Source organism: Brienomyrus brachyistius, chromosome 20 (assembly GCF_023856365.1).
Source record: "Brienomyrus brachyistius isolate T26 chromosome 20, BBRACH_0.4, whole genome shotgun sequence".
Taxonomy (NCBI): Eukaryota; Metazoa; Chordata; class Actinopteri; order Osteoglossiformes; family Mormyridae; genus Brienomyrus; species Brienomyrus brachyistius.
Window position 1 is genome coordinate 18,904,982 of NC_064552.1, and position 21,462 is coordinate 18,926,443.

At 42.2% G+C, this 21,462-nt stretch overlaps 2 protein-coding genes across 2 annotated transcripts in view; both read left to right on the forward strand.

Annotated features, from left to right (window-relative positions):
- LOC125715606 (uncharacterized) overlaps positions 1 to 21,462 on the forward strand; it is a 150,274-nt gene that overhangs the window by 113,466 nt on the left and 15,346 nt on the right. The gene's annotated exons all lie outside the window — the stretch shown is intronic.
- Positions 778 to 21,438, forward strand: LOC125715610 (calpain-2 catalytic subunit-like). The gene is made up of 21 exons (XM_048987375.1): positions 778 to 1,114; positions 1,603 to 1,672; positions 6,065 to 6,183; positions 6,527 to 6,660; positions 7,762 to 7,930; positions 8,586 to 8,669; positions 9,200 to 9,285; positions 9,373 to 9,447; positions 10,954 to 11,114; positions 15,115 to 15,284; positions 15,369 to 15,380; positions 15,995 to 16,206; positions 16,699 to 16,735; positions 16,888 to 16,953; positions 17,071 to 17,128; positions 17,208 to 17,272; positions 17,401 to 17,469; positions 17,595 to 17,673; positions 17,905 to 18,021; positions 20,815 to 20,873; positions 21,149 to 21,438. The coding sequence occupies exons 1-21, from the start codon at positions 878 to 880 to the stop codon at positions 21,170 to 21,172; spliced, it is 2,103 nt and encodes a 700-aa protein (XP_048843332.1). The 5' UTR covers positions 778 to 877; the 3' UTR covers positions 21,173 to 21,438.

Here is a 21,462-nt window from a genome sequence, read left to right on the forward strand (position 1 = left end):
TGTGGCACCTGGACCTTGAAAGCACATTTAATATTGGCAGCATTGTCCGTAATGATATAACCTAAATCTTCTGACAAATACCATATTCTTCCAATATTTCCTCAAAGGCACAAGCAATTTGATCTCCAGTGTGTCTTTAAGTAAAACGCCTGCAGTCCAGCAGGTAGGACTCAAGTGCGAAAGAACCCTTTGATTTGCAGCACACATGAGCAGTTACAGCAAGAAAGGAGCGCAGCCTGCGATCAGACCGGAGATCAGCTGTCAATGACACAGCTGTCACTTGTCTGAAACACAGAAATCATCCACTGCCACAGTTACTCCATGTTGAGAACTTTTGCATCCAACCATCACACAAGATGCATGCCAGCCTTGTCCCCCCTGCTGCCTGAGATTCAGACTCCTCCACAACTCAGGTGGTTGGAAGGTGGACAGTTCCTGCCCCATCGCCATAGCAGCACATATAATCTAGGAAGCTTCTTTCCAGGAATAACTGGAATTAGAATTAAATAGAGAGAAAATTATGTAGTTTTCACATATCTCACCCTGTTCTCTGTGAGACACACGAACATAGGTACAGGTGTAAGCAAAAGTAGGGGCTGTAAGTGGGTAACAATGAAGCACACAATGTATTTAACAAAAACCAAGCACAGAATGAACGTACTACATAAACAGCTAGTGTCAGTGGCAAAGGGTTAAAAGCCCGCCACTATGGCCGAGGATGTAAAGTGCATTTGCCCCACCTCTGACACACTCCCCTCTACCTGTGTGCAGACTTATCTGGCTCTCCTTATAAGCCAACACAGCTACTGCCCACACTGTACACACAGCTCACTGTGCTCTGTTGACCCTTGCAGCAGCTGACGCATCGGATAGCGCAATGTCGAACATCGCAGCTTACCTGGCTCAGAAGAAGGCCCGGGCCGAGGGTGAGGGCAGCAATGACAGGGCCATTCCCTTCAACAAGCAGGACTTCCAGGCTTTGCAGCAGCAGTGCCTGCAGAGCCGGAGCCTGTTCTGCGATGACAGCTTCCGCGCCGAGCCAGCCTCGCTTGGCTACAATGAGCTGGGCCGCTACTCGCCCAAGACCAGGGGAGTGGAGTGGAAGAGACCCACGGTAAGATGGAGGACACAATTCTGGTGACAATGAGAAGACCTGGCATTAATATGCAAATTCAAGGTTAATGAAATTTCATTAAAATTAAATAATTAAAATCAAAAGAAATTATTTTTTAAGTGGAAAAACGTGAAAAAGATTAAGTACATTTTAAAGTTAAACTCTTTCAACTGGCCTGACCTTAACTATCCAGATTCACTTCTAAGTAACAACATTTATCAAGCACAAAGTATAAACTGTCATTCCATAATGTGGTATGCTTGCATGATGTTTTGAAATGCTGCAATCACTGACTTTATGCTTTAAGTGCTGTCATGGACCACACTGAATAGAGGAACAGAAATATCTAGAATGACATTTGGCAAGTAAATTACATGATATATCATTTCCTTCAGTAAACTGCATTTGCGTAAACAGTTCAGTCGGTTTACTCTGTATAACAAACACTGCAATCAGATTAACAGCCTGTCTGCGTGTCATTTCTGCAGGAGCTTTGTGCAAAACCTCAGTTCATTGTCGACGGAGCAAATCGGACCGATATCTGTCAGGGAGCTCTGGGTGAGTGTGTCTGACAGCTGAAGGAAAGAATGATGAGCAGGTGATAAAGAGACGATATGCAAAGATCAGCGGTTCCTGTGTGAAATCTATCACAGCCCATATTAGACGCTGTGCAACACACAGGGCATGCAAACATACAAAACAAAGATATGCCACTAACGCAACGAAAACTGTAAACAGTCTGTAAAATATGTGGTAATACTTTACTTGTGGGGGCTCAAGTAACTTGTTTACTCAGTTACTATTCAAGTACTAATCATGAACAAATATAGCAACTGAAAGAAATACATGAATCGTCATGATTGATTAATGGTGAATGAACATGGTATCAGTACTAACTACCACTTAGTTTCTGGTTAATTAATACATTAAGTAAGAGTGTACTGCTACATTATACACAAAGAGTTACCAGATATTTATCAATTAATGATAAACTTCAAGCTGTTTGTCCTTATAGCTGTTTAATAGAGCTTCTGAAAAGCAATTTGGTTACATTTGCCTTCTATTTAGTTTCTGATAAGATCCCACTGACGTGTCTCTTAATCTTGCATAATATTCAGTACTTAAACAGCATGTGCACATTATAGACATACATGCTGATGAGGCCACCTGATACAGCACACATCTATGGTTGTACTGCATTGTGTGTAAATAAGGTTTCTTTTTCTTTCTTGCATAATTCCATAATGAGCAAGAAAAAAAAAACATAATGTTCTTTCATTTATTATTGTTAATCATAAACAATATATCAGGGTTCACTGCCAGCCTTACACTTTACATCACAGCTGCTTTCTATCTAGAGAGAATTACTACCCAGTTCAGTCATTCATTTCTAACTGTTTTTACAGTTAATGGTTAATTTGAGAATAAACCAATTTTATATTTTTGGTATAAATAATGCATCTATAATGCATCATAAATACTTTCACAATGCATTACAATGGTCGGTATAAGAATTAATAAAGCATTACAGCACCTTCTGACTGTCATAAGGCATTGTAGTGTTGATTATAATACTTCATAAGCTCCAATGAAGCTCTCATTTATAATTCACAATAGATACCTTCATAGTTCATTATAATGGCTAGTATAGGATTTAAGGAAGCTTTGTGCTGTATTATGAAGGTATGCATAGATGAGTGCTTCATAAAACATTCATAATAAATAATAAACATGGCTATAATGTGTCATGTTTATAATGCTTTATGAATGCATTATAATGTGTTATGAATGCATTCACAGATTCTTATAAACATGGTATTCATAGAAAGCATAACCATGTTTAATTCTAATTTGACCTGTTCTCGATCATTGTAGAACTCATATTAAGTGACTCTGAGCCTTTTATACTACATTTGACTACACTCCTGTGCACATGAAATTCATTACAGTTTGCTCATTAATCTGAAAATAAAGATGCTAGTATGTCTCTCATGCTTTCAAGGGTGTTTCTGATATTGATTGGGTGTGGTAATTGCTTTCACCATGGGTGATTTAAGACTTCTCAGTCTAATATTTGCTGTCGACGTTATCTTTTCTTCGCATAAATAAAGCCTTCCCTCTGGAACAACAATGAGTCACCTTACAGTGAGAGCCATGAGTTTGGCCCTGGGTTCTCAATATCTTGTTCTTTTTGAAATACATTACTAAGTTTTATAATGGTTAATGAAAGGTCTCATTACTATTATTATTTTCTGCTTGTCTCAGTCTTGAAAAAAAATCAATGATCAGGTGTATGAAACACTTTTTTTGTAAGTTTACAGTGTACAGGATTGTTAGGCAAGTGGCACTCCTGTAGATTATTTTGAGGAAAACTTAAGCAGTTATAATAGTGAATTCAAAAGGCATTTTTGATCTAAATATTTAGAGAAAATAAAAAAAACACTTTGTCCCTTTGTAGAATTATTAATCACAACAATTAGATTTTTCTCCCTTCACTCTGAACAGTATTTTACAGATTAATAACAAACTATAAGTTGTCCTATACTGCCCTATTTTTAAGTTGAATGTCCTGCGTAGCCACCTTTCTTCTTAATATCCCTCAGCAGCCTCTTTCCTATTGTAGTAGTTTTTAATGTCATCATGTCCGATATTAGCTCAGGCAGCGGGGACAGCCTCCAAAAAGTGCGCTGCTTACAATCTTGGTAAATCTCACGCTACATTAAGGCCAAATGCACTTTAAGTCTCTGTAAGGTCCCCTTTTTGGAGTATTAACAATCTCCTTAATGATTCAACATGTGTACAAAATACAGTTTCTGTACGCAGTTTCCTGTTTTACTCCAAACAGAAAGAAAAAAATACAAATGATGGACTGAATAAACATTGGTCTGAACAGAAGACATGAGTACAACATACACATTTAGCTAATAATTCTGCATGATGTGTAGAGACTAATCTCCTATTATGGATTTTACTAGAGATTAATTTTTTAATTCTTTAGCCCTCCCCCCAAAAAAGTATAATAATTAAATTGTGTTTTCTCATTCATTTTCATTAAACCCCCCCCCCCCCCCCCCCCCCGCCATAAAGGCTTAGTCATAATTCAATTAATTTATATATAGTGCCTTTCACAACAGAACTCCAACATACTTTACATGGGCGTTGTGATACATTACATCATCATTGAGAGAGAATAATACAAAAACATGGAGAAAGAAAGAAAGAAAGAAAGAAAGAAAGAAAGAAAGAAAGAAAGAAAGAAAGAAAGAAAGAAAGAAAAATCCAGATGACATCAGGGGAGAGGAATGAAAAACAGAAAAACTCCCAAGTTGGTAGAAAAAAAAACCTCTAGGGAGTCCAGGGTCAACTGGCTGCCCCCCACCCCAGATCTTGTGATGCTTCCATCTTATTTTTTTATCACATAGACCAGTTCAATATCATCAGTCTAAATTCTGTAACTCATTCAGTTAAATTTAATAATATAAAAATCACTTATGAGCCTCCATACTTGTCCAGACACCTGAAGGGACAAAAAGCCCATTATTTTGTTGGCTACCTGTCACAGTAAATTCTCACTACACTACTTCAGAAGGCCTTTACTTTAGTCGTCTCCTTTACCTTTCTTTACTGTCTTCTTTACTGGAATATATATTACGGCATTCTAGCAGAAATCACACAGGACCATTATCCTCGGTCTCTGATCATTATCTACGGTCTCTGTAGAAATTATCTTGATCATTATCTAAGGTCTCTGTAGAAATTATCTAGATCATTATCTAAGGTCTCTGTAGAAATAAAAATACGGAATGCTTGGCTTCAGGACACACATCTCATAATTCTGATAAAACCCTTTCCAAGAGCTAAGCACAAAAGCAAAGAGTTTGTTTCGTTGTGCTTTCAGAAATTAAAAGTTAAGAAATTAATAACAGAAATATCCTAACGCATGCCAGCTTTGTATTCATTTGTAAAAATGAATTAGAATTGTATGCAATGAGTGTGGCTGAAGGTTTTCTCTCAATAACTAAATACATAAGGGCAATTTAAAATATATACATTTAAGGCAACAGCATACTGTGAGCAGTGTATTTGCCGGGAACTCCCTGCTTTTCTGCAATGATGTAGAAGTGTTTTACCTTCAGCTGACAGTGATCTTTTTCCTTTTGTGTTTTTCATCCTGGTTTGAACAATGTTTTCCTTTCTTTCAAGTTTAGGGCGCTTGCTTGTTTAAACACATTTCAGCATTTAAATTATGAAGCCCAAACATCTCCCTCTTGGACACGTCTTTCTGGTCGCTGCAGAGTAAATACATTGTTGAAGTTACTTAGTAACTCGGATTTGGTGGCGTTCCTCCTTATTTGGAGCTGGTGTGCTTTCTAAAGACGTGTCTCTCAGGAATAGGATGTTTCTCCTGGGTGTCATGTTCGGTTGCGTGAGAAACGTTATTAACTTTCTGCTACATCTCTCTGACAATAAGCAAACGATGGATTCACACACAATGGCGCCCTAGACGTCGCTAATCTCCCAAATTAATTAATTATATCTTTAAAATATATTTCATATACTGAATATACTGCAGTGGTTCTTAAACTTTTCTGAGCTGGGGCGTTGTGTAAAAACACTAAGCTCTCTGCATACTACCATTATGACCTATGTTTAAATAGACATACCTCCGTTTGCCACTAGAGGAACCACAATAATTTCAGAACCACTGCTATAGGTAAGATGAACTTCATTGATCCCAGTGGGTTTTAACAACCTCATATAGAACTCATATAGAAAATGTGCATCCATTTTTTAACTGCGTTTACAAGAAGAGAGCAGAAACATGTGAAAGGTGCAGTATGGCTCATCATTGTTTAGTCCTAATTGACTCACACTTTATCTACACAACCAGTTGTTCTTTCAAAGAGCCTCTTTGTGTGTTTATTCTCTTATCTGTAACTCATTCTGCAGGGGACTGCTGGCTGTTGGCAGCCATCGCGTCCTTGACCTTGGACCAAGACATCCTGGCACGGGTGGTTCCACAAGGACAGAGCTTCCAGGAGAACTATGCTGGCATTTTCCATTTCCAGGTGAGCAGGCATAGCAAGCACTGGCAGACTGGGCACACACTCGGCAGTGTGTGACTCAGTGGGTCAGGCCTTCGTGCCTGTGATCAGAAGGTTGCCAATTCAAATCCCAGTTACGTGGGTGAGGCCCAAACCTTCCCCTCAGACCCTGAACTCGGACCCAAAGCTTTGCTCCTAACTGTATGTGTGAGTGTTTATGTCTCAAAGGAGATAAAGATGGGATATGCAAAAAGTATTATTTTAAAGTAACTGTACTTGTGTAAGTGGCATATAAAGCATATTGTCATAAAAAAATATATATAGCTGATAGTTGTCCTGGTAACAGTTCTTTGGCTGCCTTTTGCAGTTTTGGCAATATGGCGAGTGGGTGGACGTGGTGATCGATGACCGGCTGCCCACCAGAGAGGGGAAGTTACTGTTCGTCCACTCTGCTGAGGGATCTGAGTTCTGGAGCGCCCTGCTGGAGAAGGCCTACGCCAAGTGAGTGACATGCTGTGTTTACCTGTCAGGAACTGCAGTCCCCTCCAACTCCGGAAAGAAACCATCATGATTTTAAAAGACAGTAGCAGTCCTGAGAAACCCCTGTCACAGCACTCTTACAAACACCTCTTAAATTTACCACAATAATTATTTCCAATAAGTAAGACATAGTCACCAGTCTTTTTTAAAAAGATAATCTTCTTCCATCTTCCAACAACACATCTAGTGTGGGATTGCGGGGGACCTGGAGCCTCTCAGGCAGTGTAGGGCATCAGGATGGGGGGGGGGTCTCACCCTGGATGGGATGCCAGTCCCTTACAGTGTGCAGGGCAGGTATTTGTAAGTTTTTAAGAGTTTTTTTTTTAATTCCACATAAAAAGTTTAATTTTCACCTTATTTGTACAGGCTGCAACTTCACAGTAAAGGCTGACAAAGTTCTGACATGATTTATCTTAGTTTCATTTTTTCACATCACAAAAACCTGCCATTTTAACAGGAGTGTGTAGACTTTTTACATCCACTGTAGACACAAAGACAATCATATGGTCATATGTCAGGTGGACACATGCTGTGTTTCTGGACTGTGCGAGGAACCAGAAGTACTCAGCAAACCTATATGGCACAGGGAAAACATTACAACTAACCCACAGTGACAATGGGCATCAAAGCCTCCTGCTGCCTCCCCGGTGCCTCCTGCTGCCTCCCCGGTGCCTCCTGCTGCTGTCACTTAGCCATCTCTCCTATTTGACTCTCCCTGCCGGACCCCGGAGGTTGGGCTCCCCCTTTGAGTCTGGTCCCTCCCAAGGTTTCTTCCTTCTAGGGAGTTTTTCCTTGCCACTGTCGCCTATGGCTTACTCACTGGGGGCTTTGGGTGGGGATGCTGTAAAGCGCTTTGAGACAATGAGACAATGTAATGTTGTGATAACGCGCTATACAAAAGTAAATTTGTTTGTTGTTGTTTGCTGTCCAAATGCATTCTCTGCTAAGAAAAATATATCTTTGAGAAGTAAAAGCAGCATGAAGCAGGCAGCCATGCATTTCCTTCCCTAATTAACCTCCAGCTCCAATGGTTCATATCCTGATGCCCTCATTCTGCTACAGACTGAATGGCTGTTATGAGGCTTTGAGTGGAGGGTCTACCACTGAGGGCTTTGAGGATTTCACTGGTGGCATCTCAGAGATGTACGAGCTTGATAAAGCTCCACCTTACCTCTTCAAGGTCATCCAGAAGGCTCTGAGACTAGGCTCACTACTGGGATGTTCTATCGATGTAAGTCAGCAAACTGATGCTATAATACAGCGATTATGAAAATCATATAAAAGCTGTTTTTATGCTTATGATTTGAAGGAAGACCTTTTCCACAATATTAACTTCAGATGGTCCAATCTGTCACCTGCTCTTCATACATAGTTATTCAGTTTTAGTCTTGGGGTCCTTTCATAGGTTGGTTATTGTTTCAGGTATCCTGTTAATTAAGCTTTATTAGGCTGTTATAAAGTAATAATTTGGGTGTTATATGTAATGTCAGTTATAAGCTAAGCAACCTTTAAAAGTGTATTTTGTACATTTATATGCATTAAAGGCACAATATACTAGATCCTTGACCCTTGTAGCATTTATACCAACACAGCAAAAGTGAAATGATTCTGGAACATGAGGATTGAAGTGTAACCAGTCCACAACTCAGCTGCCCTTAACTAAATGTTTAACCAAAACCAAAAACCAGCATAATCAGGCCTTTCTCAGGAAGGCAATAAGATAGCTACTTATTAAAATGCTAAGTCTTATTGAAGTTTTATTCTGCAATTGCAACACTCTTAGCCGCTGCTCTGATGCTGATTTCCTGTAGTATGGGCATGGAACAGGGACTGTACTTTGAAAGAAGCGCATGTATCTTGATGAATATGTATGGTGTGTCATGCAGATCACCAGCAGCAGCGAAACCGAGGCCATCACCCGTCAGCAGCTGGTGAAAGGTCACGCTTATTCAGTCACCGCAGCAGAGGAGGTCAGACAAGCCGCCAGCATTGGCAGGACGTGGCCCAAAGTGCTCCTCCTGGTCACACGAACACTAAAGCTCAGATCAGGGAAGAGAGTGACACTGTCCTGCTAACGACTCAGCATTGTCACTATGATTACTCGTGACTGTGACTCTCCACAGCCATCAGTGATTTGAAAAAGTGAAGTGAGAGTGATCTGAATTAGCAGAAGTTGTTTTCTGTGTACTCATGAGCACGGAGTCACAGACTGGGAAGTGTTTTTTTGTAACTAATCAAAATGCTCTAAAGCGCCCTCTAGTGCAGTGCTTCTCAATCCAGTCCCCTGGGACTCCCAGACATTCCATGTTTTTGACTTGATTCACAGTGGACACACACCTTTATGTGTATGTTTCTGTCCATCCATGTCTCTATATCGCTGCCAGAGTCTACATTTTTGCTTCCTCCGGAGGAAGCAAAAATGTGGGCCATCTGGGGGTCCCAGAGGAATGCATTCAGAAACACTGCTCTGATGTAAACACCAGCTTTTCCTGTGTCTCAGGTCAGCTATTACGGCAGGCCCATGCAGCTGGTGCGGATCAGAAACCCCTGGGGGCAAGTGGAGTGGACAGGACCTTGGAGTGATAAGTGAGTGTTGAGTAAGAAACACTGGAGACGCGAGTCTGCACACTGCGGCCAGGAACAGCACAAACACGCGTCGTTTTCCATCTGCAGTTCAAGGGAATGGGACGGTGTCCGTCGTGAGGAGAAGGAAATGCTGGACATTCAAGCTGAGGATGGAGAGTTCTGGTGAGCAGCTCGCCATCTGTGTTCAGGTTTATGGTTTGGAGGCGTCTTAATTAATGTCTTATTCATGTGTACGGCCTAGTGGGACCTTTCGTCTATACCAGGGTTTCCCTAAATTTTTCATTTGATGGTGGCAGTTTCATAATTTGAAAAACAATCGTGGCCCACAATACTAAGTTTCATTACATGTTTATAGCTACATGTACATAAACACCAGCGAGCAAACATATCAATTTTATAATACTGTTTTGTTTTCTCATAAACATGCTCACTCAGCTAATGAGAGGGCTGCTGTTGTGACCCAAACGGCAAATACTCACTGTTGTACAGCAACCCCTTCACATTCACCAAACAAACTATTGCAGTTTCGGTTATCCTCGAGTTGGCCATGAACAAAAAATACTGAAAATGATTCGGATCACATAAAATAATGTGTTTAGTGACACATATTGTATGTGCACACTGTAACTTTAATATTAATAGTCTTGGCTTGATTATGAACGATCTTTGTCCCGGCAATCAGCCTCACTTATGTATTAGCTGCCATTGTTACCATGGCATCTTGCATTTCTTGCGGTGACTTTTCAGCGGTATTCATTTTACATTTCCGATAATTCAAAATGTAGTGCTCCCAGTGCGTGCAGTAGTAACATTGTACATACATGGACATTCAGACGGTTTGTGTATTACTGTATATAAAAAGGTCTAGATAGGAAATAACAAAACAGCTTGATGGACAAAGTGGTCCAGTAACGGTGTAAAGGTACAGTACCTTTAGAAATTGGTAATATTTTTTTGTTATTGTTCAGGCCCACAGACTGTTATAGGTGGAGGTTCAAAGTATCATTCACTAATTTTCACACCCGGGGGAGAGGGTGGGGGGTTGGGGTCTTCAGCTCCTAACACTCATGAATGTGATGTTGTTTATCCTCCTAACCTTTCACGTTCATTTTAATGTCTAATTATGCTCTTCATTAGTTTCATCGATTCATTTTTGCTGGTTTTAGCTTGCGATCAAGCATTTCATTAGTTGACTCAGAAGGTTTGCAGCAGCATTTGTCGGCCCATCTTCAGCACCCTAAGGGTATGCATAGCCCACAGGTTGGGAAACGCTGGTCTACAGAAACCAATTTATAATGGATTTACTTTTATGCAATTAGTAATTTAGTGAAAATTTTGTGAGCCAATTGTGTGCTTTTTAACTGCTGTTCAGTCCCGGAAGGAATGGAGAACACAATGTGACTCAGGGATGTGAGGGAAGAATGGGGACTATGTGGGGAAGGGGGCACAGTTTAATAAAATCAGCAGGGAGAACCAAAAGCCGAAGACAGCTGCTTTAGCATCAGTATAGGAAAGACAGGAAATACAACAACTGTCAGCTGGGTCTGGATGCGTGTACTGGTCAGGAGAGAAAAAGACGTATGTACATCAAAGGACAGTACAGTATATACAATCCCAATGGCCAACTGACTTACCCCTTGGCTGCTGACGACTTCTTTATCCAATCAGGATGGCCTACTCAGACTTCATAAGGCAGTTCTCCAAGTTGGAGATCTGTAACCTGACACCCGACACACTGACCAGCGACACGGTGGCTCGCTGGAACCATTACCAATTTGACGGCACTTGGGTCATGGGTGCCACTGCTGGAGGTTGCAGGAATAACGCAGGTACATGGCAGACGCAATGCTGAAGACACAGTGTGCTCAGAGAATCTGCGGACACTTGCTTAATTCTATAAAAATGGGACATTAAAACAAATGTCTGCTGTTCTGTTATTGCAAAGGTGTTATAAATCTCATCTTTCATAAAATCAATAATTTGGCAATATTTGACTTGACTTCCGCGTCACTGCTCGTGCGGTCGACCGGTTAGCTTGTAGAGCGGCTGTTTCTTTTATTTTGTATATTTGTGTATTTATTTTTAAGGATACTGTCTGTCAACGTGTTTCTTTATTAGGAGTGACACTCAGAGTCTTTTGACAACCGCTCTCTTTCACGTGTTATTTATTTATTTATTTGTTTATTTTTAACGTACGGGCTGCCGGCTCCGCCATTGTTCTTGCCGGCTGCTGTACGGATTACTAAGATGGAGCCTGGAATTTACATCAGCATGGACAGCCGAGGACGTCTCTTAGTGCTGATCGTCTTGCTTTTCTGGTTATCTGTGGAGTTTATCTCGGCCAACGTCAGCGGACTCAACTTTCCCGATGTGCAGCGGATCGCTCCGCACCCCTTTCACACCGCTCTCATAGACGCCATACCGCAGGAAGTAATACAGGACCACAAAGCTCACAACAAAAATAAGGTAACGAGGAGGGGGAAGAAAAAAACTGGAATAACGAATGACGAAGGAGGGTTGCAGGCAGCGAGCGCTCCCCTCGGTCATTCTAGCCAACCTGCGTTCACGTCGCCATAAGCTCCAAGCTAATGTTAACCACATGCATGAATATAGGACTGCCTCCATTCTTGCCTTTGTGGAAACGTGGCAAAATAAGAACACCAGGGATGACACGCTGCATGGATAGATGGATTCGGCACCCCCCTTAGACTCGACCGAGATACTGAGCTCACTGGCAAACACCATGGCGGCGGTGTGTGTCTCTATGTAAACAAACGCTGGTGCTCCACAGTCGTTGTTTGAGAGGAGCTGTGCAACAATGACATAGAACTTCTTACTGTCTCAGTCCGCCCCTTTAATCTTCCCAGAGAATTCCCTCAACTCTTTTTCATTCTGGTTTATATTCAACCTAACGCAAATGCAACCACAGCCACAGGACACATCAAGAAAACAATCGACAGACTGGAACTCATATCCCCTTACTCCCCCAAATTCATCCTTGGAGACTTTAATCACTGATCACCTGGAAAGTCTCTAAAAGGTTTTCAGCAGTACATCACCTGCTCCACCCGTCAGGGGAAGACTTTGGACAAATGCTACGGATCTGTACCTGATGCATATGAAGCCTTTGCTCTTCCCCCACTTGGCACTGCTGATCACCACACTAGGTTACTAGGTTGTAAAAAACATCAAGCAGTGGACCCACGACAGCATTGCAACCTTGCAAGGTTGTTTGAATCCACAGACTGGGACAGCCTCCTCTCCTTCTCCTGTACCATCAATGAACAAGTGGACACGCTGTCTTCTTACATCACCTTCTGTGTAGACAGCAGCATTTCCACTAAGGAGGTAATAATCTATCCCAACAATAAACCTTGGATAACTAAAGAACTTCTCAATAAAAAGAAGAGAATATTCTTCACCGGCACAAATCTTGAGAAGAAAGAGGTTAACAAAGAGGTCAACAGAGCCATAAAAAATGCCAAGCTGACTTACAAGAACAAGGTCGAGGAAAAATTTGGTCAAGGATGCCTCCGCTCAGCCTGGCAAGGAATTAAGAATATGGCCGCTGTCAACACTGCCCCCACCACCCACAGAACCATCCAGGTGGCAGGCAGCAGCCCAGCATCCCTTCCCAATGACCTCAACTCCTTCTTCTCCAGGGTTGAGACAGACAACACCTCCTGCCTGTGTGGTCACCACCTCCCTACTACCTACTGGAACAGATCTCACCTTCACCACCAAGGAGGTCATGAGAACCCTCAAGAAGACCAAGGAGAACATAGCACCTGGCCCAGACAATATTAGTGGCCGTGTTCTATGTCATTGCACAGAGCAGCTGGGGGGCGTGTTTCAGCGCCTGTTTCAAAGATCAGTAGAGAGCTGCACTGTTCCCCAGTTATGGAAGCACTCCACGGTGGTCCCCATTCCCAAGAAGAGCTCAGTCAGGGCTCTGAACGACCTTAGGCCTGTGGCTCTGACCTCACTTGTGATGAAGACCATGAAGAGAGTCATAAAGAAGCACATCGTCAAGGTGACTAATACTCTGATGGACCCTCTCCAGTTTGCATACCAGGCAGGTAGAGGGGTTGATGTCACAAAATTATTCATCATGGACACCATACACAGGTACCTTGAACGTCCCAACACTTCAGCCAGACTTCTGTTTGCTGACTTTTCGTCAGCATTCAATACTATGCAGCCACAAATCCTTGCAGAGAAACTATCCACCCGGATCACCAGCTAGTTCTGTGGATCCTAGATTTTTTAACCAACATAACACAGAAAGTGCTGGTTAACAACATCTTCTCTGACCTCTCCTTCTCCTCCACTTGCTCTCCTCAAGGCTGTGTCCTGTCACCTCTGCTCTTCATCCTCTACACAGATGACTGTAGGTCTTCCCACCCTGACTGATATCTGAACAAGTTTGCGGATGACACCGTTCTTCTGTCTCTGCTCTCTGGCCCTTCTCACCACCACAACGCAATGCTCCACAAGTTTGTGTAATGGTGTGACCATGCCTCACTAGAGCTGAACGTGGAGAAGACAAAAGATATGTTGGTGACTTTTTCGAACAAGCAGAGGGAACTGGCAGCAGAAGACACCAGTACAATCTATGTGAAGACTGTGGAGCTTATGGAGGAGTACAGACATCTGGGCACTATCTGTGATAGTATGCTCAGGTTTGCGTTCGACACTGAGCAGATTCTAAGGAGATGCCAGCAGGGGTAGTATCTCCTGAGGAAACTCAGCAGCTTTGGAGTTAACAAGAACATCTTCAGGACATTCTACTACTCCTTCATTGAGAGTGTCATAACATTCTCAATAACCTGCTGGTTCTATGCCACCACTCTGTATGACAGAGCCCGCCTGCAGAGGACAGTCAAGGTGTGCTCTAAAATAATTGGATCCCGGGTCAGAACTCTGTCCTCCTTCTGTGAGCTGCAAACACTGAGAACAGCACACAGAATCCTACAGGACTCTTCACATGTGCTGTTCCCAGCCTTTGAGTAGCTCCCTTTTGGGCTCCAAATCCGCTGCCCGGATTGCAGGACACAAAGGAGAAGAGCCACTTTTGTTCCAAGGGCTGTTCAACTTGTGAACTTGAAGCCACTATCACCCTCTGCCTTTTTGCACCAAGATCCATAAAGGTTCCACTACCTATTTACCTCCCCAACTTTGCATTTTATGTTAGACTGTTAATTTACTTACTTGCAACTGCAATTTTGCACTTTATGTATATACTGAGAACCATTTTATCACTTTATTTCTTTATTATTATTATTATTATTACTACTTTTATCCTGATTTTTTTTTATTTTATTTTATTTGTTCTATTTCTTTAATGTCTGGTTCTGTGTCTGTACAACACTGCTCTACGTGCCTCAAATTGCCCCTCGGGGACAAATAAAGTTTTTTGATTTGATTTGATATTTTTCTGAATGAAGCAATTGTCCCAAGACTTTCTGTGAGCACTGTTGCTTTGAAACCGGAAGATGACATGAGGATGTGTCTGGATTATGAATGTATTACTAATGTATTAATTAGTAATGTATTACTAATGTAGTAATTTAGTAATGTGTTACTAAATTGCAGTGCCATGCACAGAGTTTAAGGGGCATGGCTTAGGGTAAATTTTGCCAACCCGCGGGTCTCTCTTGATAAATTTTGCATGATTTTCGGTTATGAAAAAGTGGGGTACTTAGAACCTCAAAGACACACTTTCAGTTGTTTGGGCAAAACAGGCATGTGCTCATTCGCCACGCTACACAAGCCTGGTAAGTTCTGTTGGGTAATTACATCTCTCATCTGTCTTTTTCACCTGTCTAGCCACCTTCTGCTCCAACCCCCAGTTCACGATCAAGCTGGAGGAGGTGGATGATGACCCCCACGATGGCGTTGATGGATGCACCTTCCTCATGGGCCTTATGCAAAAGGATGGCCGCAGGGAGAAACGCTTTGGCCGGGACCTCAACACCATCGGTTTCGCCATTTACAAGGTGCAAGTCCCCACAGGTCACATGTCGTTGATTTCTTAATAAATTGTTAGTTGCTTACAGCTTGTTTTGCTTTTTTTTTATCAGGTTCCAGATGAGGTACTTTTTCTCCACCAGATTAAACTCTGATCTTAATGCAGTGATGTCACAGAGGTATCATGCGAAGCCTAAAACATATCATGGAATTAAACCATGGTTGATATCCATGCATCCATCCATTTTCCAAACCGCTTATCCTACTGGGTCGTGGGGGGTCCGGAGCCTATCTCGGAAGCAATGGGCATGAGGCAGGGAACAACCCAGGATGGGGGGCCAGCCCATCGCAGGGCACACTCACACACCATTTACGCACACATTCACACCTACGGGCAATTTAGCAACTCCAATTAGCCTCAGCATGTTTTTGGACTGTGGGGGGAAACCAGAGTACCCGGAGGAAACCCCACGACGACATGGGGAGAACATGCAAACTCCACACACATGTAACCCAGGTGGAGACTCAAACCTGGGTGCCATGCTTGATAGGTTCTCCTTATTTTACAATAATCACTAAAATTTGGAAATTAGCCATCAGGAAATATACTTAAATGAAACAGTTTCTATGCCAAAACTGTTTTATAAATTTACTAAGGATGAATTTCTAAGCAAACAGACCCCAGGGTTATGGTTAGGGCTTGTTGACTCACAGGCTGTGCGCTTCGTGTCGGCTGCAGTACTTGGGCCGCACCAACATCCACCTGGGCCCTGACGTGCTCCTGAGGCAGCGCGCCGTGGCCATGAGCAGCACCTTCATCAACATGCGTGAGGTCAGCAGCCGCTTCAAGCTACCGCCTGGCCATTACATCGTGGTCCCCTCCACCTTTGAGCCACACAAGAAGGGAGCCTTTGTCCTCCGCTTCTTCTCCGAGAAGCAGGCTGCCACCAGGTGGGTACTGTGTCACCTGCACGTTTAATCTTCAAAGTTAAAGAACCTTGATCAAATACCCAACAGTGATACGACTGAATCCCGTGGCTGGCTTGGTAAACTGGCAATATTTTCTGGACACAGGAAAACAAGGGCATAGATCTGAGTACAAACGATAGGGACATGTCCCTACCAATATTATGGGAGTACTGTGTGTGTTTAGGGCAGCGGGGGGTTTCAAGGCTGATTTGGTCCCTTACCACGTTGAAACCAAACCTACAGCCCTTACACACCACCACATTAAATCACAAAAACTATAAAAAAAAATCAGGAAGCATCATAATAAAAGTACTGCTGAGCAAAACTGTTAAGTATTTACTACTAAATACTACCCATCTGCCCACATTCTACCGGCTTGAACAAAGTCACTGGATATTATATATTATAATATTATCATAAGAATCATTGTAATTTGTAACCATATCTGTTACTATATATGCTTATTTTCTACAGTCCTATGGAAGATGATGTCCAATCAGAAGTACAGGAGGTATATTATTATAACATTATGCCCTATTGTAAACAATTATGTTCACAAATCATATATAGAATCTTTTTTTAAAAAAACAGTATTTAAATACCTAAATATTACTGCTTCTAATAATACAACTGAAAGTAATGGAAGTGGTACATATTTTTCAGCATGATATTTCTGAACATGATGTGGATCCTCATTTCAAACACCTGTTCTTGCAGATTTCTGGGCCAGTAAGTTCACTGATTTGAGTCAGTCCTCTTATAAATTGTATAAGTCATTATATGTTAAATAATTCATAAATAGATTTGAAAAAAATCTAAGCTTTTTTTAAATTTTCTTCTTAACAGGATGCTGAGGTGTCTCCGTTTGAGCTTGTGCAAATTCTAAACAGCATAGTCTCTAAAAGTAAGCCGCTTTTCTTACGCTTGATAACCGATCATCACAATGCAGACCTGTGCTGTAACATTTCACCATCACTTTATAGGATCTGATATAAAGACAGATGGATTTAGCCTCGACACCTGCCGCAACATCGTCAGCCTTTTTGATGTATCCTTTTCTAAGTGGAAATATGGGAACTCTCTGTTATGGTTTAATGCAATCAACCAAAGTCAAATTAAACTGGTACTTGGGAAAGTGAACTGAGACCGAACGAAGGTGCCCTTGACGGCAGACAGAAAAGTGGAAACTCCAAGCTGGGCCTCCTTGAGTTCCATGCTCTATGGATGAAGATGCAGAAATACCTGGTAAGTTTGCAGAGAGGTATTATGTTGGACATTGTACAATCAGCTCTACAATCATCAGCAGCAGCTAGTTTGGATGTACTTAATGTGGTTCCATGAGAGAACACTTTTTTTCTGATGAACTGCAGGAAATCTTCAAGACATACGACACTGACAATTCTGGCACCATGAGTTCCCATGAGATGCGAGATGCTCTAGCAGCTGCAGGTTAGCTCATCCAGCGTTATACAATGTAGTTCTACCATGTTATTTGTGATCCTGAATCACTGTCTCTCCACAAAGTCTTACACAACAAAGTATGCTAAAAATTCAGTTTTGGGACACAACTGAAAAAAGGCTTTTTAATGTTTTGGTTCTGTGAGCCCAGAAATTAGCATTCTATTAGGGTATTACGATTTTAACCATACCTGTGACTTAATGCATGGTGTGACTTCTTAGGGTTCCAGGTGAACAGCACTATTCTCCAAGTCATTGTTTCACGCTACGCTGACACAGAGTACGGCATCGACTTTGATTCCTTTGTGGCCTGCCTGATCCGCCTGGAGATGCTCTTCAGTGAGTCTACCTATTCCATCTACCCACCATGTAGTACAGAACCAGGTTTCTCAACCAGTGGTCCACAGGGTGGGCGGTGGGCAGGGAAACACAATTCCTTCCATAATGGGCTGCTGCACTTGAAACTAATATGATTGCAGCCTGTGTAAAATTTGTCAAATATACCGAACAGTCATCTAAATTTATGGAAACTGAACAGAGGCGAACTGAGCCACCAGCATGATAAATGACAGTCAAGTCTTGCAGCTGGAAAGGCTGAGAACACCTTACACTACATAAACTAAGGTGGAATAATTTCTATATTAAGTGTGATATACATAGTATTTTTTAAAGTTACTTTGAAATGCATTCTTATACAATTCAGAACAAAGTCAATGGTTAGACATTAGCTTACCAATCACTCAGTGACAATTGTCTCAAATATGCAAATACCAAAATTCTGTTAATTCTGTTAATCAACTGAGCACAAGAGTTATTTCTAGAAAGAAAATAGCTATGTTAATATCCATTGACACTAATCAGATGTAGCTCTTGCAACAAAAACAGATACACTATATGGCCAAATGTATTGGGACACATCTCTTAATCACTGAATTCAGGTGTTTCATTCAGACCAATTGCAGCCATGCAGTCTGGTGTACAAACATTTGTGAAAGAATGGGTGAATTTAACCAATTAAATACACTTTTGGCACAGCTAATTCTAGGTTTATAATGGAATAATATAGATTTGCTGTAAGATTTCCTGAGTCTGAAAGCGTATCATGCCAGATGCTTGAGATTTGGCAACCTTGAAAACGTACATTTTCTGTTTCACCTGATTTGATTTATTTAACAAATAATATTACTTTATACAGTTGTTACGTAAAAAACAGAAACTTCAATGAAGATGAAATCACCAATAAACTACTATGGGCTGATATTTGTGCCACTAGAAACTGAATATAAATAGTGTATATTTGAACCTGCAGTGGTTGCATTAAAAAAATGAATACTAATTTATTAGTCTGAATCCAATAACTTGAAACTGCATTTATCTTACCTGGAAAATGTGACGCTCTATACTTATAAATTCACTACTCCCAATTCAATTTCAGTTCACAAATTCAATTTCAATTTATTGACGCACAATCTGGGTCCTTGAGGAAAAGTAATTGACCGGAGGTTGACAACGTAACTCATTTCCACGTTTACGACAGTTCTGCAAGTCGGGGTGAAGTTATGAACTGAAATACACGAGAAAGATACAAGGCATCGCCAACGATGCTTTTGACTCCAGAGGGTTAAATACAGAGACTCAATTACACAGGATTGAAGACAGCTAGTAAACACGGGAATTCCACATGCGGTTAACGAAGGGGCATGACACACAGGAGGATCGGACGAGCAGGGCGTGACAGAGCCCCCCCCAAAGGCACGCACACCGGGCTAAGGGGAGCGAAGGACCAGACCAGGGACATGAGACCTGGGGAAAAAAAAAGCAAAAACATTAACGGGGCACAGGGAACAGGACTGATAAACAGGACAGGCACAGGGACAAAACGGACAACCACTGACAAACCACGGGGAACGCAAACAGGCACAGGGGCACCAAGGAAGGAGACACGTGGGAACAACAACATGAGGGTCGAAGGGACCAGAAGTGAACAAAGGCGACACAGAGGAATGGGGAGCAGACACCAGGTGTACAAAACTTGGGAAAACATAGGGAGCCGGAGAGAACCACGGCAGACGAAATGTGGAAGCTGTGGGGGCTACAGGCGACCGCGAGGTTGGAGCAGGAGGGACCCTAGGTGACTGCGACGCTGAAGCTGGAGGTGATGCCAAAGGGGGTGAGGAGGAAGATGGAGGGACAGATGGAGGGGCCAACGAGGAAGGCGGAGGGGATACCGGAGAAGGCGAGGAAGAAGGTGGAGGGGACACCGGAGGAAGGGAGGAGAAAGCAGAAGCTGCAGCAGGCGAAGGCACAGCCACAGCCGGAGATGGCGCAGGCGCTCGATGAGACGCTGCAGGGGGAACCACAGGCAACTGTCGAGCAGGAGCCAGGGGGACTTCAGGCAACCGCCGAACTGGAGCTGGAGGACCCACAGGTGAATGCTGAGCCAGTGCTAGGAAATAGGGCGGGCAGGACACAACCCCGGCGCAGATGTCCTCTTCCTTTCGTGGGAGACCGAGAGGCAGGAACCCGGCCGGAATCTGCTATGCTGGTGCGGTGGCTGTGGTCCTCCGCCGATGGTCTGGCAATTGGAGACCTCCTCAGGGACAGCAACTCGGGCCAGGGGAGCAGGGTCAGGAACTGGGGGAACTGGAACCTCAGGAGCAGAAACCTCTGCAGGCTGAGCAATCCCCACCAATACAGGAACCGCGGGGGGCGGAGCATCAACCGCCGGCACAGGAACCGCGGGGGGTGGAGCATCAACCGCCGGGTGTCCCAATACTTTGTACATACAGTGAATTTTGTTAGTCACATGCTTGTTCAGGTTAACAAATGCTAGCTGTGATCCCAAATTAAAAATAACACAATTGAAAATAAAGGAAGTTAAAAATATAATAGTCATTAAAAAGTATACAGCAAAGAGCACATTCGTCACCATTTTGACAACCACAGAATAATTAATACATCTGGAAAGAGTACAAAAACTCCTATTACTATTAAGATTGACTGGATGTTGTAGAAGAGTGTATGCATGTATTTGTGAATTTCATAAGCAATGTTATACACTTAAGAGTTTGCATGAGCTTCTCACATTGTAGTGGTTACCTCCTGATGATAATGTTTTTGAACCCAAAACAGATATGTTTAAAACCCTTGATAAAATGAACAGTGGGAAGATCGAGCTGGACATCTCACAGGTATGCAGCCAGTTTTCACTTTTTAAGAGTATTTGTGTGTGACAATCTAAATAAATATAAAGCCATTACCTTCTAATTAACTAATAAATGAAATTTATCAACATTCATGCATTTAGCCTGACTGCCCTCTGCAACTCAATGATTCAATCATGTACATGAAACATATGACATGTTTATTTTACATTATATCGTGAGTCTGCCTGTCCATCTGTGTGTGTGCATGTGTGTATTCTCCCATGTTTTTGCAGATGTTAATTCTTGTTTAATGTTTGTAGTGGCTCTGCCTGGCACTTCATTAAAATCAAATGCAAAAATTGGCTGCAAAAACTACAAGACTTCAGAAAAGATGAAGATGTGTGCTGTGCATCGTCACATTGCCCGTAAGCAGCCAGTTTATTGCTGTCCACAAAAATTACCTGCATAAAGTACATTTGTAATGAATCACATCATTGATATAATGATTTGAGATTTCAGTTGTTTTTTAAAGCAGTATATTCACGACTGGATATACATGTGACACTGATGAATTTCACTAACTCAAATTAAACCATCTACTAAAACAAAAGTTAATCAGAGTTGCCTATTTATT

Coding starts and splice junctions, on each gene's coding strand:
- LOC125715610 (XM_048987375.1), top strand. CDS start 878: ATGTCGAACATCGCAGCTTACCTGGCTCAGAAGAAGGCCCGGGCCGAG. Junction 6,661..7,761: donor CTGGAGAAGGCCTACGCCAA/GTGAGTGACATG, acceptor ATTCTGCTACAG/ACTGAATGGCTGTTATGAGG. Junction 17,129..17,207: donor AAACAGCATAGTCTCTAAAA/GTAAGCCGCTTT, acceptor ATCACTTTATAG/GATCTGATATAAAGACAGAT.